We start from the raw sequence: 22,635 nt of genomic DNA on the forward strand, positions 1-22,635 counted from the left end.
GAAATACTAATAAATCATAATTCATATATTGTTTTATTTGGAACAGCTGCAAAAAGAAAAGAGCTCAGTCTAATACAGTGTCATAAACTACATGTATATTCAAACCGCTCTTTGTATTACATTATTTCCATCTCTGCGCATAAACAAGTTATTCGCTCACTTTCGTCATCAGCCGAACATAGCCGAATATCTTTATTCAGTTCGGCAAAACGATAGCAGCGTAGCGATTCAGTTCTGTCGTAGACACTGTAGCGGTTACGCGTCTACGTTAGTTGTACTTTTCTCCGATGGCTAGTTTGATTGATTTATATAAACTTTTCTGAAATCATAAATATTGTATCAAATAACTGAATATAGATTATCAGTGATTAATATTAAATTCTTTCTTACATAAGTCAAGGATGTGATGCATTGGATTAATTTTATTAGGGGTAAGTTCAAGATATGCTTTTAACATAAAAATGTGTGATATTTTACAATTTTGAGGTGATATTTGTATAGAGGTATAAAAGTTTTTTCTATTAAATTTATATTTAACGAAGTAGGCGTGTTATATGTTCATATTAAGGGTTAATATACAGAAGACTATTATACGCAAATCATTATGATACTAACTTTATCTATATCAAATATTGTGAATAAATATTATGAATCTCTTGATTAAACATTTATGTATATAATTTTATTCATGGAGCTAAAGTGTATATTTAAATCAAGTCTTAAGTAAAAGTGTTTGCAGAACATGAATATAACCTTAATAAAAAAACTCGAAAGTAAATGTAATCGCGTCTTAACTGCCGTTTTGTGCCATCCTATTTACTGTGTTGGCATTTTATCTTAAGATTTAATGGCAGTTACCTACAAAGCTACTTTAGCATGTTTTAGATTTTTATTTAAATCGTTAGATAATAAGATTATATAACGTAGACGTCAAATGATTTTCTTAAAATGTTTAACTTTGTATGAATAAAGAATTATCAGAGAAAGCTTAAGCAGAATTATCCTTCTAATCGGATTACTGGTTTAAGTGCGTTCATTCCAAAAGTAAACAAAAGCAATTTAGATAATCAGATACGGGGGGCTTCTCAATGGTTTCGAATTCCATAGTATTAGGGTTACTTCGTGTAATTAATTGCGACGCCCTAATTGTTGTTGATGGATTGAAAGGATAAAAGTGTAATTTAAAAATATATATATTTATTTATCATCCATCGTCTGATCAACCATAACATAATAATAAATCATTATTGAAAGTGTTGTTTAGTTCCTTATGTGTTTAAACACATATAAATATAATACTAATGAATGATATATAAAATTTTGTCTACGCACATAATTATAATTTTTTTTGCGAAGTTTAACAAAGTTGAAAGAATTCCCTTCACAAAACACTGAAAGTATCGATTCGGTGGCGTTATTTGCATTACAAAAAACCCTTATAAAGGGGAGCATTAATTCGAGCCGTCGGTAGCACGTGACGTGGGGGCTGGGTGCGTCTGCACTTTCCGCAAATTATAACAGTTACTTTGCAATATGAATACCTGGACTATTAACAAAGGGTATGGATGATTATTTACTCTTAGAACTGAAGGTTGTGTAAACGGAGAAGTTATTTTAATTATAATATTTGTAGTAAGTATACAATAAACTGTCTTTATAACTTTACAAATAAACATAAGAATTTCATTCTGAAAATGCCTTATCTAAAATTGACATGATCTTTTTGTATTACTTTAAATACAATTAAAATATTCTAGGTGACTTCATTTTAATATAATTTCTCATCCTACTTAATTAATAAAAAGAAATGTGATTGGAAAAAACTATAAAAAATATATAAAAAAAATATTTCATTTGTTCATTATTGAGATCAGGAAAACTCATTTTGTCATTTCTAAATTCCTTAAACAATTTCTATGGTTTAGTCTATTGGAATTTTTACCTATATTTTTGATAACATTTCAACGACCAGACTACATTAACTTTATTTATCAATAAATTATTGAGGGCATTTTCTTATAAAAATTGCTGTTGGCAAGAATATCGTCTTTGTAAAAAAAAAATTTTTTTTATTCAAAATGACATTTCGGAGATATGAGATTACTTAAAACCTTGACTCTCTTGATATTAAATTATATATGACTTAATAATTCTCAATAAAATCTTTCTTTGCAATAATGATTATTAGCTTTTTGATGAGCTTTTTCGATAATTATTTTTTACGGAAAAATAACAATTATTCTTTCTGGTATTCATGAAGAAAGTTTAAGCTATTTCTCGTTAAAGCGGACGACGGATTTCTCACAATTTCAACTAAAATTTTCACATAAGTCTAAAATCAAAATTTCAAATTTAAATACTTCAGAGATGAGACATTTTTTTTATTATTTACAAACTTCATATAGAATTCTAAAATTATAAACTAAAAATTGTTAATAATTTAAAGTTTACAATGTTTATATATTAACAATTTTTATATCTGTATATAAATTTCTCCCTAGTCCTTTGATGAAAATAATGTTTATAAATTATTTGCCATCAAAAAAGCTTAGTAAAGAAAATATATCGGTCAAATTAACAGAGGAAGCTTTATTATACATTAACTAATAATACACCACTTACGAAGCATATTATTCCCTATAATGCAATAAGAGTAATTAGCACTCCAAGCAACTGGAAATTGCATTTGGTACTGTTAAGTGGACACGTACGTGATTGTGAAGTTATATACCTAATTTGGAATTAGTATTGTATTTTCTTGGTAAGACTTTTCCACTATTCAGCATTTTATTTACTGATAATACTAGATTATTTATTTTACTGGAAATGTTGAATTATTATTTATTTAATGAATTTTCGTTAACTTTCTTATTTAATTTATTGCATGAAAACTAAACATAAATACTTTTCATAATAGTTATAAAATTATATGTAAAATTATAATTCATTATCGAAGTATATATTTTAATGTTAAACAAATATAACGTTCAAAATACAAATTTTGTAAGACAAAGTAACTAGAATTTACAAAAAAGAAAGAAATATCCCAGTTAAAAAAAAAACACTGCAATGTAATGAACATTCATTTCCAATTTTTAGCCATTTTTGGCAATTGTACTCGGTCCATTAAAACTCATGCCTGTTGAGAACACTCGATTATCGTAACAAATAATCGATGTATACGAAAACGTTGAAAGTGTGAATGTCATATATTTTTCTTTTTGCTTCCTAATGGGTTAGCCATTATGAATAGGGAATTAAAATGTAGCATACACATTTTCATTGGCATACAAAATTTTTGTGCTGCTTCTAAACTTTGAATATTAGGGAATATTAAATTCATTTCAATAGTTTTTTAAGTATGAATGTGAGGGGTATTATCGAAACAATAATATTTGAATGATAACTTTATACAAGCACATTATGTATTTAATGTGGATGCAAAGGTATTATTTTTCTCTTTCAACTACAATTTCAATGTATGAGGGATATTGATTTTTTTTTCATTTATTGAAACTCTCGGCGACAGCGCCACATTCTATCGTTTCATACGTTTACTAATCGCTTATGTTAACTATTCATCGACACTAGACTCTTTAAATATTTTCGTTTTAACTTTAGCATTTTACATAAGTTACTTAAGTTTACATAAATTTATGTACGAGTAATCCAAGAAATATGCCAAATTATGTTTTTATTCATGTCATTCAATTTTCAATTCAATTCATTGTCAATCGTGTTTTCCATCGAATTTATAATAGCAGGAGATTTAAATACATTATTAATATCATCGCGAGTAACTGAGTCTTTCATGAATTTCAATGGACATCGGTATATACTCCTTCTCAATAACATTTTCCACAAAACATTATGAAAATCTTATATTTTTACAAGGCCATGTCAATATATTTTAGAAGATTGTATTTTTATTCAAAGAATCTAATTTCAAAGAATGAAAATTGTTGAATTGCTGATAACAGAATTTTTTACATATGATTACAATGACCTCGAATAAAATTTTATAATAATTAACTTCTAAATAAAAAACATAACTCACACTGTTAAATTGTTTAGTTGAAAAGTTTAATAATAAAAATGTGTGTAATGCAGTGGTCATTTATCTCAAAACGCCAGAACCACGTGTCCGTTTCTGTCAAGTTATGTTATGAATTATAGTCTAGACAGAGCTTTATTATATAGACCGAAAAATATTTAAATTATATTCTTTTATACTTAAAAATGTATCATACTGTAGAAAACTGTGTTACTACTATAAATAAATTACTTCAATTAAAACTTTAAATTCTAAAATATTTAATATGAAAATTATTAGAATAATCCAGAAAGGTACGCTATTTAATGTCAAGTTGTCTGGTCTAACTACGTACCGCATCTGTATGGAAATGAATTTCCTCTAGATTGACATTTATTAAGAAATGAATATCGTATTCCAATAATCTAGATACTTTAAATATTTTTCTAGTGATTAAAGATTGATTGATTGATGTAAAAAAGTGTAGTATTTATTTCAAATTTGTTTATTATTGTAAACTTGGATTGTAAACTTGGATATGGGTATATTGTTGTACTTTTTAGTATTTATTTTCATCGTATTAGTACCATTAAACATATATTAATTGAACTTAATTGTTACAGAATGGATGAATGAACTGAAGGAAATTTAAAATTTATTAGATATCTTTTTTAAAGACTACGCCATGATTTCAAGTATGAATAACAAAATATTTTGCTTAATCATGACATCCCTATTAGCAAATGTAATAGGTACAAGAGTGATGTGTCCAAGTCATCCTAACTGCATCTGTGGCGGTACGCTTGCAGTTGAACTCGATTGCAATATTGACGGTAAGTGACTTTGATGCCAATCCTTGCTGGAAATCAACATGATATAATATAATGACATTGAACTATTTTCTTAAAAAGAACTTTATTTCAGGTCATAAAATTAAAATAAATTTACATCCAAGTATATACTTGAATATCAAATGTGAAAATGTAACATCATTGGACTATAAAACGCTACCACGATATGCTTACAATATGAGTATTTTAAAGTCTGTTACGTTCAAGGACTGTCCGCTACCCAACATTTCGTTTCAAGAAATACTCTTACATATGGGCGTTGAAAAAACCATGTCACTTATATTTCAAAATTCTCATAAATTATCTGGATTTTTAAACAGAAGACATTTTACAGGATTACAAGATCTAACAAAATTGCTTCTATCAGTTAATGGTATCACTCACCTACCAGATAATGTTTTCTCCGATATAAATAATCTAACCTGGCTTAACATTCGTTTCAATAACATCAATTTATCCGATCAATTATTTAAACCCTTGGAGAAATTAGAAACTTTAGAGATCAGTCATAATCACCTGACAAATATGTCATCAAATCTATTTTCTCATTTATCTCTATTGAGAAGACTATCCTTATGGCAAAGTAATATAACGTGGTTTTCTAAGGATTTTTTTACAGGCGTAAATGTTTTGGAAGAATTAGACCTAAGTTCTAATGGATTGAACGAACTCCCTGTATCAATTTTTAAACCTCTGGGAAGACTAAAGAAATTAACATTATTTTCCAATAAATTTTCCACATTGCCAAAAAATATTTTCTCAACTAATTTAGAGTTGGAAACCGTATTTATTCTTAACAATGATGTTAAAATGGTAGAACTACCAAGTTTTTTATTTGGAAACTTACCAAATCTAAAACAAATATATGTACAAAACAGTGGATTAGAAATCATTCCATCCAACGTTTTCAAGAATTCTTCACTTTTAACAAATATATCCTTAGCTTACAATGATATAAAAACACTACATGAATCCACGTTTAACGATCAAATAAATCTACTTGAACTAGACTTGAGCCATAATCAATTAAAAAGTTTAGAATCAACAATTTTTTCATCACTTGTAAGACTTGAAAGCTTGAATTTATGTTATAACTCGATCGAAGAAATTAGTGGGTGGGTATGATATCTTGAACTTAGTAATTGTGTCGTGAACATTTTTAATCACACAGTTTTAAAACTTTCAGATCCACTTTTTCATCTCTCTTAAGCCTTATATATCTAAACATGGAACATAATAATCTTAAAACCATATCTTCCTATATATTTACGAATAATAAGCAAAGAATGATAATTTCCCTTGCATATAACAAACTTCATATTGAAAATAAAGAATTAGAAAGCAATGATTTGTCAGGGGCCCAGGTTTCTCCGTTTGCATTCACTTACAATTTGAAAATGCTCAATTTAAGTCACAATAATTTTGAAACTGCTTATGAAGATTGGTGGATTAACGGACACGATCACTTGGATTTGAGTTTTAATTCAATACAGAACATCGGGGTATGTACTCGTAGATAGGTGGCACTACAGATGCAATGATATTATTAAATATGCTATTTTGATGCATATTTTAAGATAAAATAATATTTTTATTTTAACATATGAATAATTTTAGGGTAAAACAGAACATTTGAATGATGTCGGCCTAATATTCAAAAAAGCAAGAAAATCAATAAAATATGTTTGGTTAACAAACAATCCAATACTTTGTAATTGCATAAATTTTCACTTTATTGATTATCTACAAGAAAAGTTAAACGATAAGGTTAGTAAAAATTATTTTCGCAATTTTTTTTCTATAAAATTATATAACATAAGAAAAACATGCATGCATATTTTATATGTATATTATTATAAACATTTTAATTTTATTTAACTTTCAGATAATAAATAATCCTTTGCAAAATTGTTCTTTTTGGACAAGAACAAGGTGTTACAAGAAATACATACTTTCATTAACTATATTGATTTGTTCTCTTACTTTATGTGTAATAGGAATATTGATTTGTGTCACATTCAATCAAACCCTGCCAGATCGTCTAAAACATAAGTTTCTTTATTATATCAAACCAAAAGCTTTGGCTAACCTTAACAAAACTATAACAGTTAAATACTCCGAACAAGACGAGGAATTTGTACTCAAGGAAATCATACCAGAGTTGAAAGAACATAAGAAAGTAGAGGTGAACGCACAAGCTATAAATGGAACAGACGATGAGAGTTTAAATTGTTTTCTAAATATTTTCGAAGTACCCAAAATGTCTTTGGTTATATTTACACCTAATTATTTAATGACTGCGTACAGTCATATAAGTATAAAAAAAATAAGGAGCAATGATGAAATCTAAGAACACTGTATACGTATTTACCGATATTGGTCCTGAAAATTCTGTATACGCTTACCTTAAAGAGCAAAGAGATCTTCGAACGAGTGTCTTATGGAATGATCCGAATATCTGGCATAAACTCACAACCGAAATAACAGACGGATTTTATAAAATCAAGATGAAGCTGGCTCCTTATGAAGGGAATCTTCAATTAATAAATAACAGAGAAAGAGTTTTGGCTGATATGCTAGTTACCAATACTTCAGACATCATTGCACACAGTCAAGTTTAATACCATTTCATTTTTTGTGTTAGTGAGGCAAAGACTGAATTCTTCGCTACTATCTTAATGAATCTCACATTTCTTAGGGTCAGATCACAATATACTTTTGGTACAATATAGATAATTTGTAAAAATGTGCTAACTTTGGGATAGTATTGTAATGGTTAATGTATAAAATTTTTACGACGATGTATTAGATATTAACTATAGGTTTCCCTATAATAACAGAGTGCGTTTTCTTTTCATTATGAATACATATATATAAAATTCCTTTCTTTAACTTTGCTATTAAAATGTAATCAATATTTAGCTGTTCATTTCTATGACATACTGTGTTATTACTTACACTCGAATAATACACATGAAGGAAACTATGTATTGTTAATGAGTTGTAAGCTTCTGCTTTAATAAAAAGTATTCTTTGAAAAAACTGTTTGTAATTTTCTTTTTACCTGACCACTATAAAGCCAAAATCTACGACTTCTTATGATAAATGATGTGTTGTTTTTTTTGGTCTTTTAATGTATAAAAATGCTTAACTACATAATAAATTGACGAAAAACGAATATAGCTTATAGTTATATCTCATTAATTAATAGCATACAAAATATGAGCAACGACATTTCTTAAAGAACGTCGAGCTATCTTGAAATATAAAGGGAACTTTGGGTCAGTTGCCATAGCCTGAACATGTATAAAATGAAACGTGATATGTTTGTAAATGCATAATAATTTTCTTTAACTTTCAAATCAGGGAATTTAGTTTTCTTGAAAATTAAATATGTAAGAATATATCATTTATAACAAATATTAAATATATTGATTTAATTTATTTCCTTTACTTGTTATATTTTAATTTAGTGCCGTTTTGTAAGGGACTGCTTTTTAATGATAATAAAAACAGGTATCACTTGGCAGTCCTAAAAACACTTTGATCGATATATTTTTATTAGTTAATAAGCATGCACCTATTCATAATTCCATTTTACAAACTTTTATTAATTATTTTGATTCTAAAAATAAGTGTTAAAAAGTATAACCCTGAAATAAAAATAAACAATATCAGATAACTTGTATCATAAAAATTGTTATATTACATTAATTTATTTACCTAGGAAGTTATAAATGTTATTTTATCGTGCTTGTCTGCATTCGGATTTCGCGAGGATACATAAATTACGACATGATTTATAATACAAATTAAGCTACTCAATATTAATATGTATATCAGAAATATTTTCACAATTCTGAACATAAAAATGTCACTTTGAATTTTAAAACTCACTTGTACTACGTTGGGTATGTTATTTATCAATGTTTCAATTGTTGAGAAAACACTGAAAAAAAAGTTGAAACTACAAATACAATAATCACTTTAAAAACATGTTTTTTTTAATTATTATTAACATAAATATTTAAATGTAAATGCTATCTAGCTTAACAATAACAAAGCAGTTCATATAAAAATCTCTTCATTATAAAATAAATCTTTTAAATTTCGATAACATTAAAATTGCTCTCAGTCTTTTTAAAATTGATATTTTACTGTTTATGTTTAAGTAGTAGGTTAACACTGTAACAGGTTTTTTATTTGAATTGAAGACTGTCACTTTTATTGTAAGAAAATTTAATATTTTTTCTTTGAAAAAGATTTCCAAATGTAATTGTTTAACAATACCATTGTATGAAATCATGGAGCGTTACTCATCGGTTTCACCTGAATATAAAAGCCTTAATATACCTTTATACTTTTCCTAATTATTTTATAAGGCTTTTTGTTTGACGGATTCCAAAAGCATATATATGTAGGTCAACTATAACACTGTCGATCTACAACCACTGCCGCCATGATTCAGTTAGTATAGCTTCAAATGTATTAAATGTATTAAATGGAGAAGTTATGCATATACCAATTAAATCTGTATTTGTCCTTCCTAATCACAACAATTTTCTGAAAATTTTGCTATACTTTATACAGTTTTGTAGTGCATTAAGCAAAAACTTAATTCATTCTAGTAAAGAAGAGAAATGTAATGGGTGTAATTGTAATGTTTTGTTAAGGAAACCAATACCAATCGAAAAAAAAGAAAAATAAAGTCAAACTTGATAGTCCTCAAGAAATTTTGGTCGCAATAGTTTTAGTAATTAAGTCTTGACTTTTTAATAATTCCTTTTCATAAAGCTATGTTAATTACAAAGGCCTTCTTCAACGTATACGTAACGTACGTACTTTCCTTTCAATTTCAAGAGTTGTAAGACTCTCCAAATTAAATATTTTAGATTACTTTCACTTTTAAAATATGAAATAAAATTCCAAATTTATATATTATAAATATATATTATCATATATTATCATATATTATATATATATATATATATATATATATATATATATATATATGTATTTTCTCTTTACCAGCCCTTATTTTTAGTGTAACGTAAGTAGAAATCGTAAATGTCCTTACAATATTCATATTAACTTAAGAAAACAAATGAGACACGATATGTATTTAATTATAAGCATTTGAATATATCTTTTAATTTAATCACAACTAGAAATACGAAAGAAATGTGAAGTATAATAATAATAATGAGCTGAAAAAAAAAATTACACATAATTTGAATTTATACAATCGTATAATAAATAATAAGAGCAAAGGCCAAAAGGTAAGCTGAAACGGGTTATTCTAGTTTAATATTCTTTTTAATTTATAACCGTATCACTGAAATAGTGAACGACGTTCAGAAACATACCTTTTAGGACCAGTTACTAAGTGAGCAGATAGCTACGATAAAATGAACCTAAATGAAAATTATATTTAATTCAGTCATATAATATTCAAGAAACTGTTTTTTAAATCAAGATTTTTTTATCAAAATATAGGGCAAAGTTATGGTACCATACAGAAAATCAGCTACCAGCAGAGACTATATACAGAACGACTACGACACCCTCGCTATATCATCAATTTTTTTTATCCTAACTCGTAAGAGAAACACAAGCAATGTCAAATATGAAAAAATGTTTAATCAAATTTCTTAATAAATCGCTTATTTTTGTAGATATATCACTTCGTTTAACTTATCTGGTGGTAATAGGAGAAAAGAAAATGCTAACATATTGAAATAAATACTCCTTAACCCAATTCATTGTTTCAGTCTATGACAAGAGATATCAATAATATTGCCAACCGTACGCTTCTAACTCATATTAAATATTATAATGTTTAAACTTTATAAACACCGATACCACTACGTCATTAATAGAATACTAAAACATACTTTAACTAATATTTAGTCTAGCCTAATTTAGTTTAGGCGTTAATTAACTGCAGTTTTAAACACTGTCCTGCACCATTATATACAACATCAGAACTTAACATACTATATATGGCTCAACGAGTGTTTCTTACGGCAATAAATAATGCAACCTCTTAATCGATAGCCATGTGTATTCCAAATTGAAAGTCCCTTGCGTGTATTCATAATTGGTGCTGATATTATCATATACAAGCTTTTCTATATTTAAAACATGGGTCGGGCCATCAGTAGGGAAATTATAAATAAAAATAGACTAGATCAGTCGCTCACTAAAATAAACAATATAACAAAATAAACGTAATGTTTAAAAACTTTTACGGCATATTAAAAGTAAAAACACATACATACATATTTCAATACAAAACTTATCTATGAAATTTCTTATAGTGATTGCATTATTCTCTTCATTTAATTTTACAATATTAAATAATTTATATCTATATAGAAAACCTCATGTTATTAAAATGCAATTTTTTTTTTATTTTAGGAGGTTCTTTAATTCTCTAATGATCGACACCCGTTTGTACATGGATTTCAAAATTTATTATGTGCTGACTCGGTACATTTAATACAAATTATAAAAGTCCAAGAAAAGTTTTATGTATTTCATATGTAAGGTTTGTTAACAGAGTTCGAGAAGATTTTTAATGACATTGTTAATTAATACATTTATATATTTGGATAAAGTACTGATATGAACGAAAGTCGTTCATGGAATCTTGCATGAATTTCGACAAAAGTTTAGATATTTGTGACACTGAAGCTGGATATAACAAATATCGTAAACAACGACTACCACGTGCTGGAAAATCATACAAAGTAACTTCGCTTCTTATTCAAATCTCGATCTATGTATGTAAAAGAATATTTAATATATGTACATCAAGGTCGTACTACACAAAAAATTACGGTTTTAATTTATATTATTTAGCCTAGAATATAAATGTATCTAAAATTTTTCAATATTCGTACAAACTCTCACCCTTATGAGGAGGGTTTATTTATTACCAGAATAATATAAAAGTCCCGCATATCAATAGTACCCTTATGAGGTTCGACCTGTTAATAAATTCTAGTATATAACAATTTACTTAAGCTGAAATCACGACAAGACATATTATCGAAATAAAAAAGAATAATGCCACGGGAAAAGTATTTTTGTCGTACTGCCTCGATTTAGACAGTGATTGATAGCTACAAATCGTGCATGTCAAAAAATGCTACCATTGAAACGCGAAGCAGAATCCTATTATTATTGTATGTGTTCAGAATATATGAAACAAATATTCGAAATACAATTTACAACAGCCGTAAAATATTGTCACTGTTTTGAAAATAATATCAATCAATTTAAATGGATATCCCCATTGCTTATATATATATATACTTCTACGAACTAGGGTTTGATTAGCACGGTCTTTAAAAGAAAACATAAATATTTTCTTTATTAGGATAATAGATAATATCGCAAGTAATATCGCTTGTATGTCATCAAACTTAATAATGATCTATATACATTTTTTCCATAAAATTGAAACTAACTGAAAGTAGAAATGCTATTATTGGTCACGAATTTGTTTATAAGTTTAATAAATTCTATTTTAACCCTGCACGGAAATACACAATTGATATATCTGACTTTTAACATTTCAGTTTTCCTGTCATCTATTTGACAAAGAATAATTATATTTTATATCTAACAAAAGATACAATTACGGGCATGTGAGCATATATTTGAAAAAAAAAAATCTATCGTAACAACGATTATTTAACACAAGATATAAGAATTTATTTATTTGAAAAGTTTTCTAGCTATCAACTAACTATATCATTAATGAATAATTGACAAAAAAACACTGAAATGAAAATATAATTTTTCGATCCTCGGTGAACACAATATTTTCCCAGAATTTATACAACCGATTTAATACGGAGTAATTAATTTCCTCCAATTGCTTTTTGTATTATTATCCAATTGATATTGGAATATCAATATTATGGTCAGAGTGCTACGAGTAGACCTCGCGTAAAATTGATTAAACAATTGATATATTTGTATCATTATTACTAGTGATAAAGTGAGGTGAAAGATAAATTATATCCCTCTGGCATAATGTGTGGCTTCAATTACCAGCATTAAATTATTTAAAAAAATTAAATAATAAAAGAAAAACACTTTGATCTACCCATATTGATTTGTTATACCCATCTTCCAATGCTTTTTCAGTCCATTTTTACTTACAAAATTCACTTAATTTCTAAGACTTTGAATAAAACACTATGCCACCTTATATAATATTATAAGAGTATTCTTTTCTATACTGCTTCTAGCTAAAGGGTATTAATATCAAAATTGTAGGGGTAATACTAACTACTAATTAACTAAGTAGGAAATAACTTTTACTGTCATTCATTAATTATCCCTTGTTGCAAAACATACAAATAATATTGGCGATTAAATTCGGAACCTGCTTTCATAATAACAAAACTTCAATATGAGAATATTTAATATTTTTTTATTTATCTATTAATTTTAAAGTTGTTAATATTTTGTATGTTTCACTATTGTTAAGCTTTGTAAAAGTTTATGTCAAGCTTTGTAAAATTTCCCATTTTATATTAAACATATTTTTTTTATATTAAAACCAGCATGCTGATGATAAAATGGATCACAATTAGAAAGGACAGTGAGAGTAACCGGGATCACTAGTCATGTAATATTCATAGGCAGAGCTGATATATTCACCGTCCCATGCGGCAGAGCCAGCTCTGTTATACATAACACAGAACCCAAAAAAATCCTTGAATAATAACAACATAATGTCCCCTGTTGTATAAAATTTAATCAAAAGATAAAATGTTTGGTATTTCATTTTTTGTTTATATGTGTCATTAAGCTTTTATAACAAAGTAACCTGTTTAATTGCACACACTTAAACTTTACACACAGAGTAAGCTTTAGGTGAAAATAAATTCCTATTAACTAACCTGATTATTTAGAGGAAATAAAGTTATGAGTTTTGCAAAAAAATAACAAAATCAATAGACACAATATTATATTAGTATACACCTAATTATTAGAAGTATTAATTAAAGTCTGAATAAGTGTAAGTAAAAATAAGATTACATACATTTTGATGCAACTTTTGCCTTACTGAATATTTGATAGAGTAATAAGATGGAACTTCCAGAAGAAACTAAAGCATGTTATTCGAATAAAAAGGAATTAGATATAGTCCCAGATTTATAAAGGTATGTATGTAAGTATGATACAACTAGGAGGGGTATCTTTTGTCATAAAACTCCAGACGAAAGAAGAATCGACCTTTAAATTAGGCTGATTTAAAGGGTTTGTATATAACTGAATATCGAAAACTCAACAGTTTTAGTTCTGTCACAATAATATACGTGTCAGCGACAGCTGGTAAAATTAATATTCTGGTTAAAATTTTGTTCAGAATCCAGTTTTGGGAATACATTTATAAATAATGTATGTTATAATGTTGGAGTAGTATAGTTTGCTGAGATGTCCACTGGCTATTTTAAGTTTTATGAAAATGGACGTCAATCATTTATAAAGCTCTTTATTGTCTTTCAAAGAATAAATTTTCCCATGGAATCTCGTGGTTGTGATTATATAATCAATTTTTTTTTTTAATATCTGGTTTTTTGTTATTGATTTCCATCAGTTAATAGGTCCACTAAAATAATTTTAGATTATAGAAAATGTTATAAAGAGTGTTTTAGTTATGGAGTAGTGTATGGTGAATTATTACGGTACATATATTAATTATAATAGAAAAGATTTTTTTTTATTTTCCACTGGATAATGCTTGACTGTCATTCCACCCATTGGAAGATGGAAATTAAGTCACAGTTGGTGAACGCCTTATCTTAGTTTCAGCCTATTCACCCTTTTCTTGAAGACATCCAAATTATATATTGAAGGAAACATAGACGCAGGCAAAATGTTCCAATCCTTTGTAGTGCGCATGAGGAAGTAGGAGTACCGCTTCGTCTGGATTTCAAGGATACATAGCGAAAAATTGTCAAGAGTATAGGTTAACAAGAGTCAAGGTTAATTGACTTCTTATAGCGATGAAAAGACACGCTTTTGAACGTGTTTAAAAATAAAACTGATTGATTAAGGGAATATTCATTGATTCAACATAGCAACTAAGTATATATCGTAGGTAAGTGCTATTTATCTTTTTGTGTCATCATATTTCCCATTAAAAAATATTCAATCAAAATATTTTGTCTATTGAATCTTAGATTTGTTATTTCAATGTCCCATTTTAAATTTCAAGCAAAAATATTTGATTTTTCTTTTTTTTAAATACCTCTACAATATAAAAGCCCTCTTTTGCATAAAATAAACTCTTTTCAATTGATCAATAGAAATTTCTTGTATATATATAGACTTATCTTTCTCAAAGTTTTATTTTTAATCGAATGTAGCAACAGATGAAGGTCGCATATCGCAGAAAACCTTGTAGGGTAAACATTTTAAAAATCTTTAAATCAGACGAATTCTAATGACAGAAGAATAATCCTTAAAAACAGCTGATGGCTTTAAAATGTTAAAAAGGAATCTAAGTTGAATAAACTAGTAAAAAAAAGAACATTTGTTCCCAGAAATAAATAAACAAATTGACAAACAACCACAGGCACATATATCATCACATCACATCACAGTCCTAAAAATAACTCTTGTCGTGAAATTGGAGAACATTTCCACCTAAATTAACATGAGCGAATTGGCGACTCAATTAAAAGGGATAAGTGGCTTAACTCATGAGACTATCAAATGGTTTATTAAAAATTGTTTAATCGAATGTATAAATATAACATACAAGTAATAAAACAATTATCAAAAATAAATACACATTACGGCAGTGTTAATCTGAAATTACTTGTTTATGTTGTAAATTAAATTGTGTATAATACTTAAATTCATTTCAAATGTAACCTTTTCAGCATAAATTATTTATATATATACGAGTATATATATATAGAGTCTTAATCATTAAAAGAGTTTAAATTTTCTGATTATTACACAAAACGATAACACACTGGTGTCTTCTTTGGCAAACATCTTATATATAGTGGCAAGAAGATTAAATACTATAGAAAAGCAATTGTAAGAAAATCATTCAAATTCTAGTACTATATTGTGAACAGCTAAGAAGTATAATTTCAAACGAAACGATGAAAACAAACAAAATGTCATATATTTCTCGTGACCATCCTATTGGGGACTTGATTGATAACCACAAATTGTGTTTGTCAAAAAAACGTTACTAGTGTTTCATGTGACAGTTCATTATTCTTGGGTCAGATTGCGAACAAAACTCAGATAACGTTTGTGTAACTAAAAAGTATATATTTGTTTTTTGGTACCACGATTGAAGTGAAACCTTTTTTTAGCATTGAGCGGAAAATTTAGAAAAAAAAATACAATTTTATGGCGCACCTCTCTTAAGTATTCTTTTTAAATTTTTTTATCATTTTTTAGCTTTTTAGTTTCTGTGTTCCTACATTATTTATTTGAAATTGGAAGATGAACTAAATTAACAATAATAAAATTCAAGCTGAATAGGCAATAAAAATCTGTATACATATTTTAAAAGACTGTGTAGGAGTAAATGAGATTAGAATTATTTTAAAGAGATCTTTGCTCTTAAAGTCATTGTTATATGAAGTAAAATGTATTTAAGTCAATATCTGAATGATAGATTTTTTAAATCGGCCCAAATAATTTTCAGGAATATAGTTATGTTAAACAAAACCTTAAAGAATTATGTTATAATAATATCTAGCTTACGGACACAATTGATTTTATTATCATAAAATTTCAATAGATGAAACAAGTTTCTTTCGGGTGATAAGCCTATAAAGGATATGTTTCATATTGTGACGTTGCAAGTCTGTAGCTACATGTATTGCTCACACAAATTTGACCAGAAAGCTTTCAACCTCAATAGAATATTCAAAGGTTGGCTGTGAAAATATGGCTCAATTGGTGCTACGATACGAGCGGGATTTCCACTTTAATATTCAGCCAATGAAAAATATCCCGTCATAAAAAGCTGGTCCATATGAGTTTTTAGAGCTATCGTATTTGAATATTGATGTTTATGAAAGGTACGCGAGTGTGTTCTAATATAAAACGACTACAATTGCATATAGATTACAGAAAAAAATGTGTATAAATTTTAAATATAAAATTAATTAAGTGTGTTTTAGATATTTATTTAGTTAATCTGAAAAAAATGATAATAATAAAAGTTGTTTTGGTCAAATACTTATATAATATTTTACATTAGTTCGTTTTAAAATTTTAAATATAAAAACAATTCCACTAAGTTTCTGAAGGTGTGTTATGTAACGAAAATACGAGATGAGTTTTTGTTATTTAAAAACTGTTTATAGTAACGAAGCAAAGAAGGCTAATTTTGATATAAAGTCTTTAAACATTCCTTTAACATGCAGGTCTTATATAGAATTTCTTAATCAAAAAAAATCAGAACCAACTTACGGGAGCTTTGCAAACTTAAGTATTCTGGTAGGGGTTTATGTTATTGGCATTCTTTTCCCATAGGATTCTGCAAAAATCGAAAGCAGACTATTGAATCACTAAGCCTGAACACACCGCTGAATACCAATATCGCAAATATTTCTAGATTATAAAAATCATATATTGTATATAAAATTATGAAACTTTGGGAAACATATATTTACTTTATACTTTGTAGTAGCAAACATAAAATCTGTATCGTCAATATAAAAGAATGGCCGGTTCGAGGCTATCAGTAGGGGATGCGGCACGATTGGGTAATTCGGACCGTCTAGCGGCTGCAGCTCCGGAACGTGACTTGTATTGTAACTCGTATGTTATACTTGTACAAAATAGAAATATCTTGTATTACATTAACAATGTATAAGGTTATATAAAGTGATTTATATATATTACAAATCATGTTTACGTAAATCCATCTTAGTATCTATAATAAAATATTGAAAGCAACATGTTTCTCTTATAAAAACTAACAATTCCTAAGACTGTCTTATAAATAAATCAAACTCCGCAACGTTGACGGTGAATAAGATAGCTTGTTTTATAACTTTATATTTCTTTCTTAATATATATGTCATGAAATGTAAGCTGGCCCGCCTTGACATAAATTAAAATTTTAGTCGTTTGTGAAGAAAACGTAGTAGAATTACAAGAGTAGCATATTATGAACCCAGTCGCAAAGGCTTAACTATCGAGACAACGTTACCTAATTTACTTCAATTTACTTTACAATCAGATACGACAAAATCATACTTTAAACAAGTCTAATAGACAAATACCAAAAACTCAATTACGAAACAAGTTACAGTTGTGAGATTTTGACTCACACATATATTAGACTTTTTCTTTATAAGGTAGTTTAATATTGCACATTTTCATTTATATATAAAAACAACATGTTTTACCATTCGGATATAAAGTAGAATCTTAGAATATTGAAATGAAAATCATAGATTCTTATTTCTATTTTTTCTAATGTATTAAATAATTTATATATGACAAGTTTACTTTATTAATGCACCAATATTATGCTCATTAGATCCAACATGAACCAATATGAAATAAATGGTTAGAAGTTAAACTACCCGTAGTGCATATATACTACGATTTTATTTTACTACTATCATAACAATTACGTCTTTTCGAGATATCTTTACATGTTACTCTAGGTTCTAGAAAAATTTTATTTCACAACGTGCACAATTCTAAGCTTTAATAACGATCTATAGAGTTCAAAATAAACGAAAGTTACGCAACTATATGGGGCTGAAAATTTAAATAATACCACAGATTTGGAAGCATACAGTCCATTTGCAAGTGTTTGTTTTGAAGTAGTAAAAACACATCTCTATATCACTGCTATTAATTTTTCTGAATTATTCAAAATTCAAAACTGTTTAATACTTTTCCTGTCCATATGTTTAATTATTTATTGTCTATTGAAAAGTTTAAATAACCGACAAAACCAATACTAGGAAACTATACACTTATAAAGTGTAATTCATCTTCTAATGCTAACTAGCTAAGCATTAGATACAAGTGAAGGCAAATAGAATTAGAAACTAAATTTTTCGACTCGCGGTCTGAAGGAGCTTGCGCATCGAGTTATACTTACATGTAACAACAATAATAGTCGAACTTCGAATATGATGCCACATTCACATAATTTTCAATCGCTTTCTGCTAATTTTATGTGTGATAAATAAATAAATAAACTATATAAACTGTGATCTACACAAGAGTATTTAAACCCATTTACGATATTAGAATAACAAAATAATATAATCCAGAAATCGTATGTGTTCTGATGGTTATATAATCTTGTGAGAAGGTGAGCGCATTTTTTTTAATACTCAATATAATCATAATACTTGTACATTTTATATTATAGCAACCCTTTTTAGTACCTAAAATTATATTATAGATATCATGATTATAATATCAAACGTATTAAATGTGCGATGATACAGCTAGTTTTATCGGACATTGATTTATAACATGTCCGCATCAAACGCTCTATTGATTTATGATCTAGTTATGCACAGATGACGCGATAAAGTAAGGTAGGTTACATATCATTCGAGTGCAACGGTAATTTTACTTTTATTAATATATTTCCATGATTTTATCAAAGAAATATCGCCAATAATTTTATTTAGAATACTCATTCGATATAATATTTTTTTATTTTGATGTAGCAAGAGAGATCGATATTTTTTCATGAAATTAATTTGTAATACATGTTATAAAGTTAAGGGCTCTTCCTTGGGGAACCGTATCTTAACGTTAACATAACATGACAAGGGTCTGTCGTTCAAACCTTAGGGATGTATGAATAGGCTAATTAAGGCTACATATCTCTCTGTTATCTGTTGATTTTATATGACCTGTTTTATATTCGTATAAACAGATAGCCACATAAATTTAAATTGGATTAAGCATCTCGTGTTTTGACCTTTTTAATAAGATTTTAGAAAATGATTGTATAAATGTATTCACATTCGACATCCACATTCATTCTGATGTTATCATTTTAATTTGGAAATGTTTTTACGTAGCTGATTATCCAGCTATCCTAATTAATAGAAATAAAAAATGTTGTAGTCATGTGTTAAGGCAAAAAATAATAAATATAATAATAATAATAATGTTGAATTTCTTTAAATTAAAACAAGTAAAAAATGATTTCCTAGAACTTTATTTTTGTTTAATGCTTTCGATCTAACTATAACGCTTAAGATTAGAACCTTTTAAAATTTATGTCTCAAACAAGGAACAGCATCCTGTAGAGCCTGGCACTAATCCAACAAGCAAGCATCCCGGTCACGACGGGGTTTTAAATTGCTTTATGACGCCAAGAAAAATATGTTCTCCTGACGCTATCCATATTTCGGTGTCATATGTAAAGCTAGATTAAAGTCTGGTTGTAATATTGAATAAGTAACTAGTTTTATTTACATTTTCAAAGAAAAAAATTTCCGCTAAGAAAAATACATTGTGAAGGAATGCTGGAAATTACGAACTCGTGTTTAAACTTGTATTCAAATTAAAATGTAAAAAAGGACGTGTCTATTTAAAGGTGAAATTTGTGAATTTGTTTTTGTATTGAAAGTTTATAAATATTTCCACAAAAAGGAGTTATATAAAAATGTTTTCCCCACGGAACAATATAAATATTTAACAAAGACACCCAACCATATCATTTTATTTCAATCACCTATTCGTGTGTGAATGCATAATAAATATAATCATTCAGATTATAGACGCATGTTTAAAATAATTCAAAAATTTAAATCTGGAATTGAAACAAACAATTATCGCAGAGAACTTACACGGACGAGTACAAATATAAAACCTACACGTTTCTGCAAGCCATTGACGACACAGTGTTAGCTTTTGGTGCTCTGCTAAATGCATTTCACTCTATTCCTACGTTGAGGCCAGCTGCAATGCGATATGCGATGTATGTTAAAAAAACACTGTAATAAAAATTATTACTTAAGTAGCCAAGACTCCCTCGACGCTTACTACAATTTTATATGTAAAAATGCTAGGTATGCAACAAAGAATATTGATGTCTCAAAGAATTTTTATGCAGTATCAAAAATTTTCTAAACAATTTGCTGTAAGGTTTAAATTGATGAGTTGTTCCAGAATAGAAACGTCACACGCCATTTCTACTCTTTAATCATATTATTTTCTTGTCATTTGACTAAATGATGTTGAAAAGACAAGAACGCTCTGTTACAGGTGTCCCTGGGCAAAAAGAATCTGTAACCATCAGGTCGGTCGTTTGTCGTCATTATCAGTACGAATGAAAAAAATGTTAGCAAATTTTGCCAACAGTTACAATGTATGCGTAGGTTAGAAGACGTTTTTAATAAACTACTATTTTTCCTAGTATTATTATCTAAACAAATTTGTTTTAGAAATAAAATAAAAAAACTTGTTTCAGTTTTTCACGTAATTTGTAGACTTGATTACCATTGTAAAATATACATATCTACGTATTATATAAATATAAAAGTGCATTAAATTTAACCATATACAAAACTCATTTAAATATAATCCAACAAAGTAGTAAAGAACATAACAGGAAAAGCACATTAGGTCGTAATTTATCACAGACTCCGCAACATTAAACAAGAAGTCTCTGAAAGAGTGCGTGATAGCACTACCCTTAGTTGTGTAAATGTTCAAATCTCGGATATCATCTTCTCAATAATAGATCTTAAGAACTGGAACGATTTATCTTATATTATCTAACAACTTCAATTCCAACTGATCTTAGCAAAAGTGTAATGTATTTTTTCTATGGTTTTTACGAGAATAACTCAAGATGTTCTTTAAATATATATTCTTCTATTACTAAAAACTTTAATTTCACTAAAAACAGATGAATATATGATTTAATTTTTCTTCAAATTAGTGTCAATGATAATTTTTTATACTGCAATTTTGTTTGATATAACATGAATTTTTTTCAAAAATATTTCATAGTATATGTAAGTACCATTTAAATCTATATGATAATGAAATATTCATGCAATTAAATTGACCCATATTTTCTTGTGTACACATAAAAATATGACAAAGGGGATAGACAAATGGAGTATTAACATTGAGAAAACGTATAAAACGTTAGCAAATTGGAAAACTAATTATTTTTATTCAAATGAAATCAATTTTTATGATGAATGACGTTCAGACTATTTCAACATGTTTCATTAGCGTTGTCATTGCCATTATTATATATACGATAGTTTTAGTTTAATATACTATATAGTATTATGCTAACTCCATAATCGTAAGATTCGTATCTTAAGTAAAACAAAAATATCAAATAATGATTTCTTAGATTTAAACCACTAACTATACTTCGGAATCCAATCTACGAAAATAACCAATACAAGAGATTTAATTATTACTATAAATTTTATTTAAATTATACATTCTATTTTTGCTTATTGTTAATATTTCTGATAAGAGAATCACCACGTCAAATATAATATACTCGAACGCTTTCATTATATGTATTGCCTGTATTTTATATAACAAAATTAAGAACATTAATTATTTTTTAAAGTTTAGCAAACATAGTATATAAAAGTCAAACATGGCAAACATAATATACGAAATTTTATTGTGAAGTACCAAGAAGGCAAATCTCGGACAAATAAATAACCACACTTTGCACTTTGGCAATTTAAGTAATTAACTGTTATTTTCAATCCGTAA

General features: G+C 27.5%; 1 protein-coding gene across 1 annotated transcript; it reads left to right on the forward strand.

Annotated features, from left to right (window-relative positions):
* Positions 1-242: 242 nt before the first annotated feature.
* LOC116769077 (protein toll-like) lies at positions 243-7,927 on the forward strand. Its single transcript, XM_032660057.2, is given in 7 exon segments — positions 243-431; positions 4,657-4,866; positions 4,958-5,999; positions 6,071-6,386; positions 6,502-6,651; positions 6,770-7,212; positions 7,214-7,927. Coding segments are annotated over 6 exon segments (2,391 nt in total). The 5' UTR covers positions 243-431; positions 4,657-4,718; the 3' UTR covers positions 7,506-7,927.
* The last annotated feature ends 14,708 nt before the right edge of the window (positions 7,928-22,635 follow it).

The sequence above is a fragment of the Danaus plexippus genome, chromosome 5 (assembly GCF_018135715.1).
Source record: "Danaus plexippus chromosome 5, MEX_DaPlex, whole genome shotgun sequence".
Classification (NCBI taxonomy): domain Eukaryota; kingdom Metazoa; phylum Arthropoda; class Insecta; order Lepidoptera; family Nymphalidae; genus Danaus; species Danaus plexippus.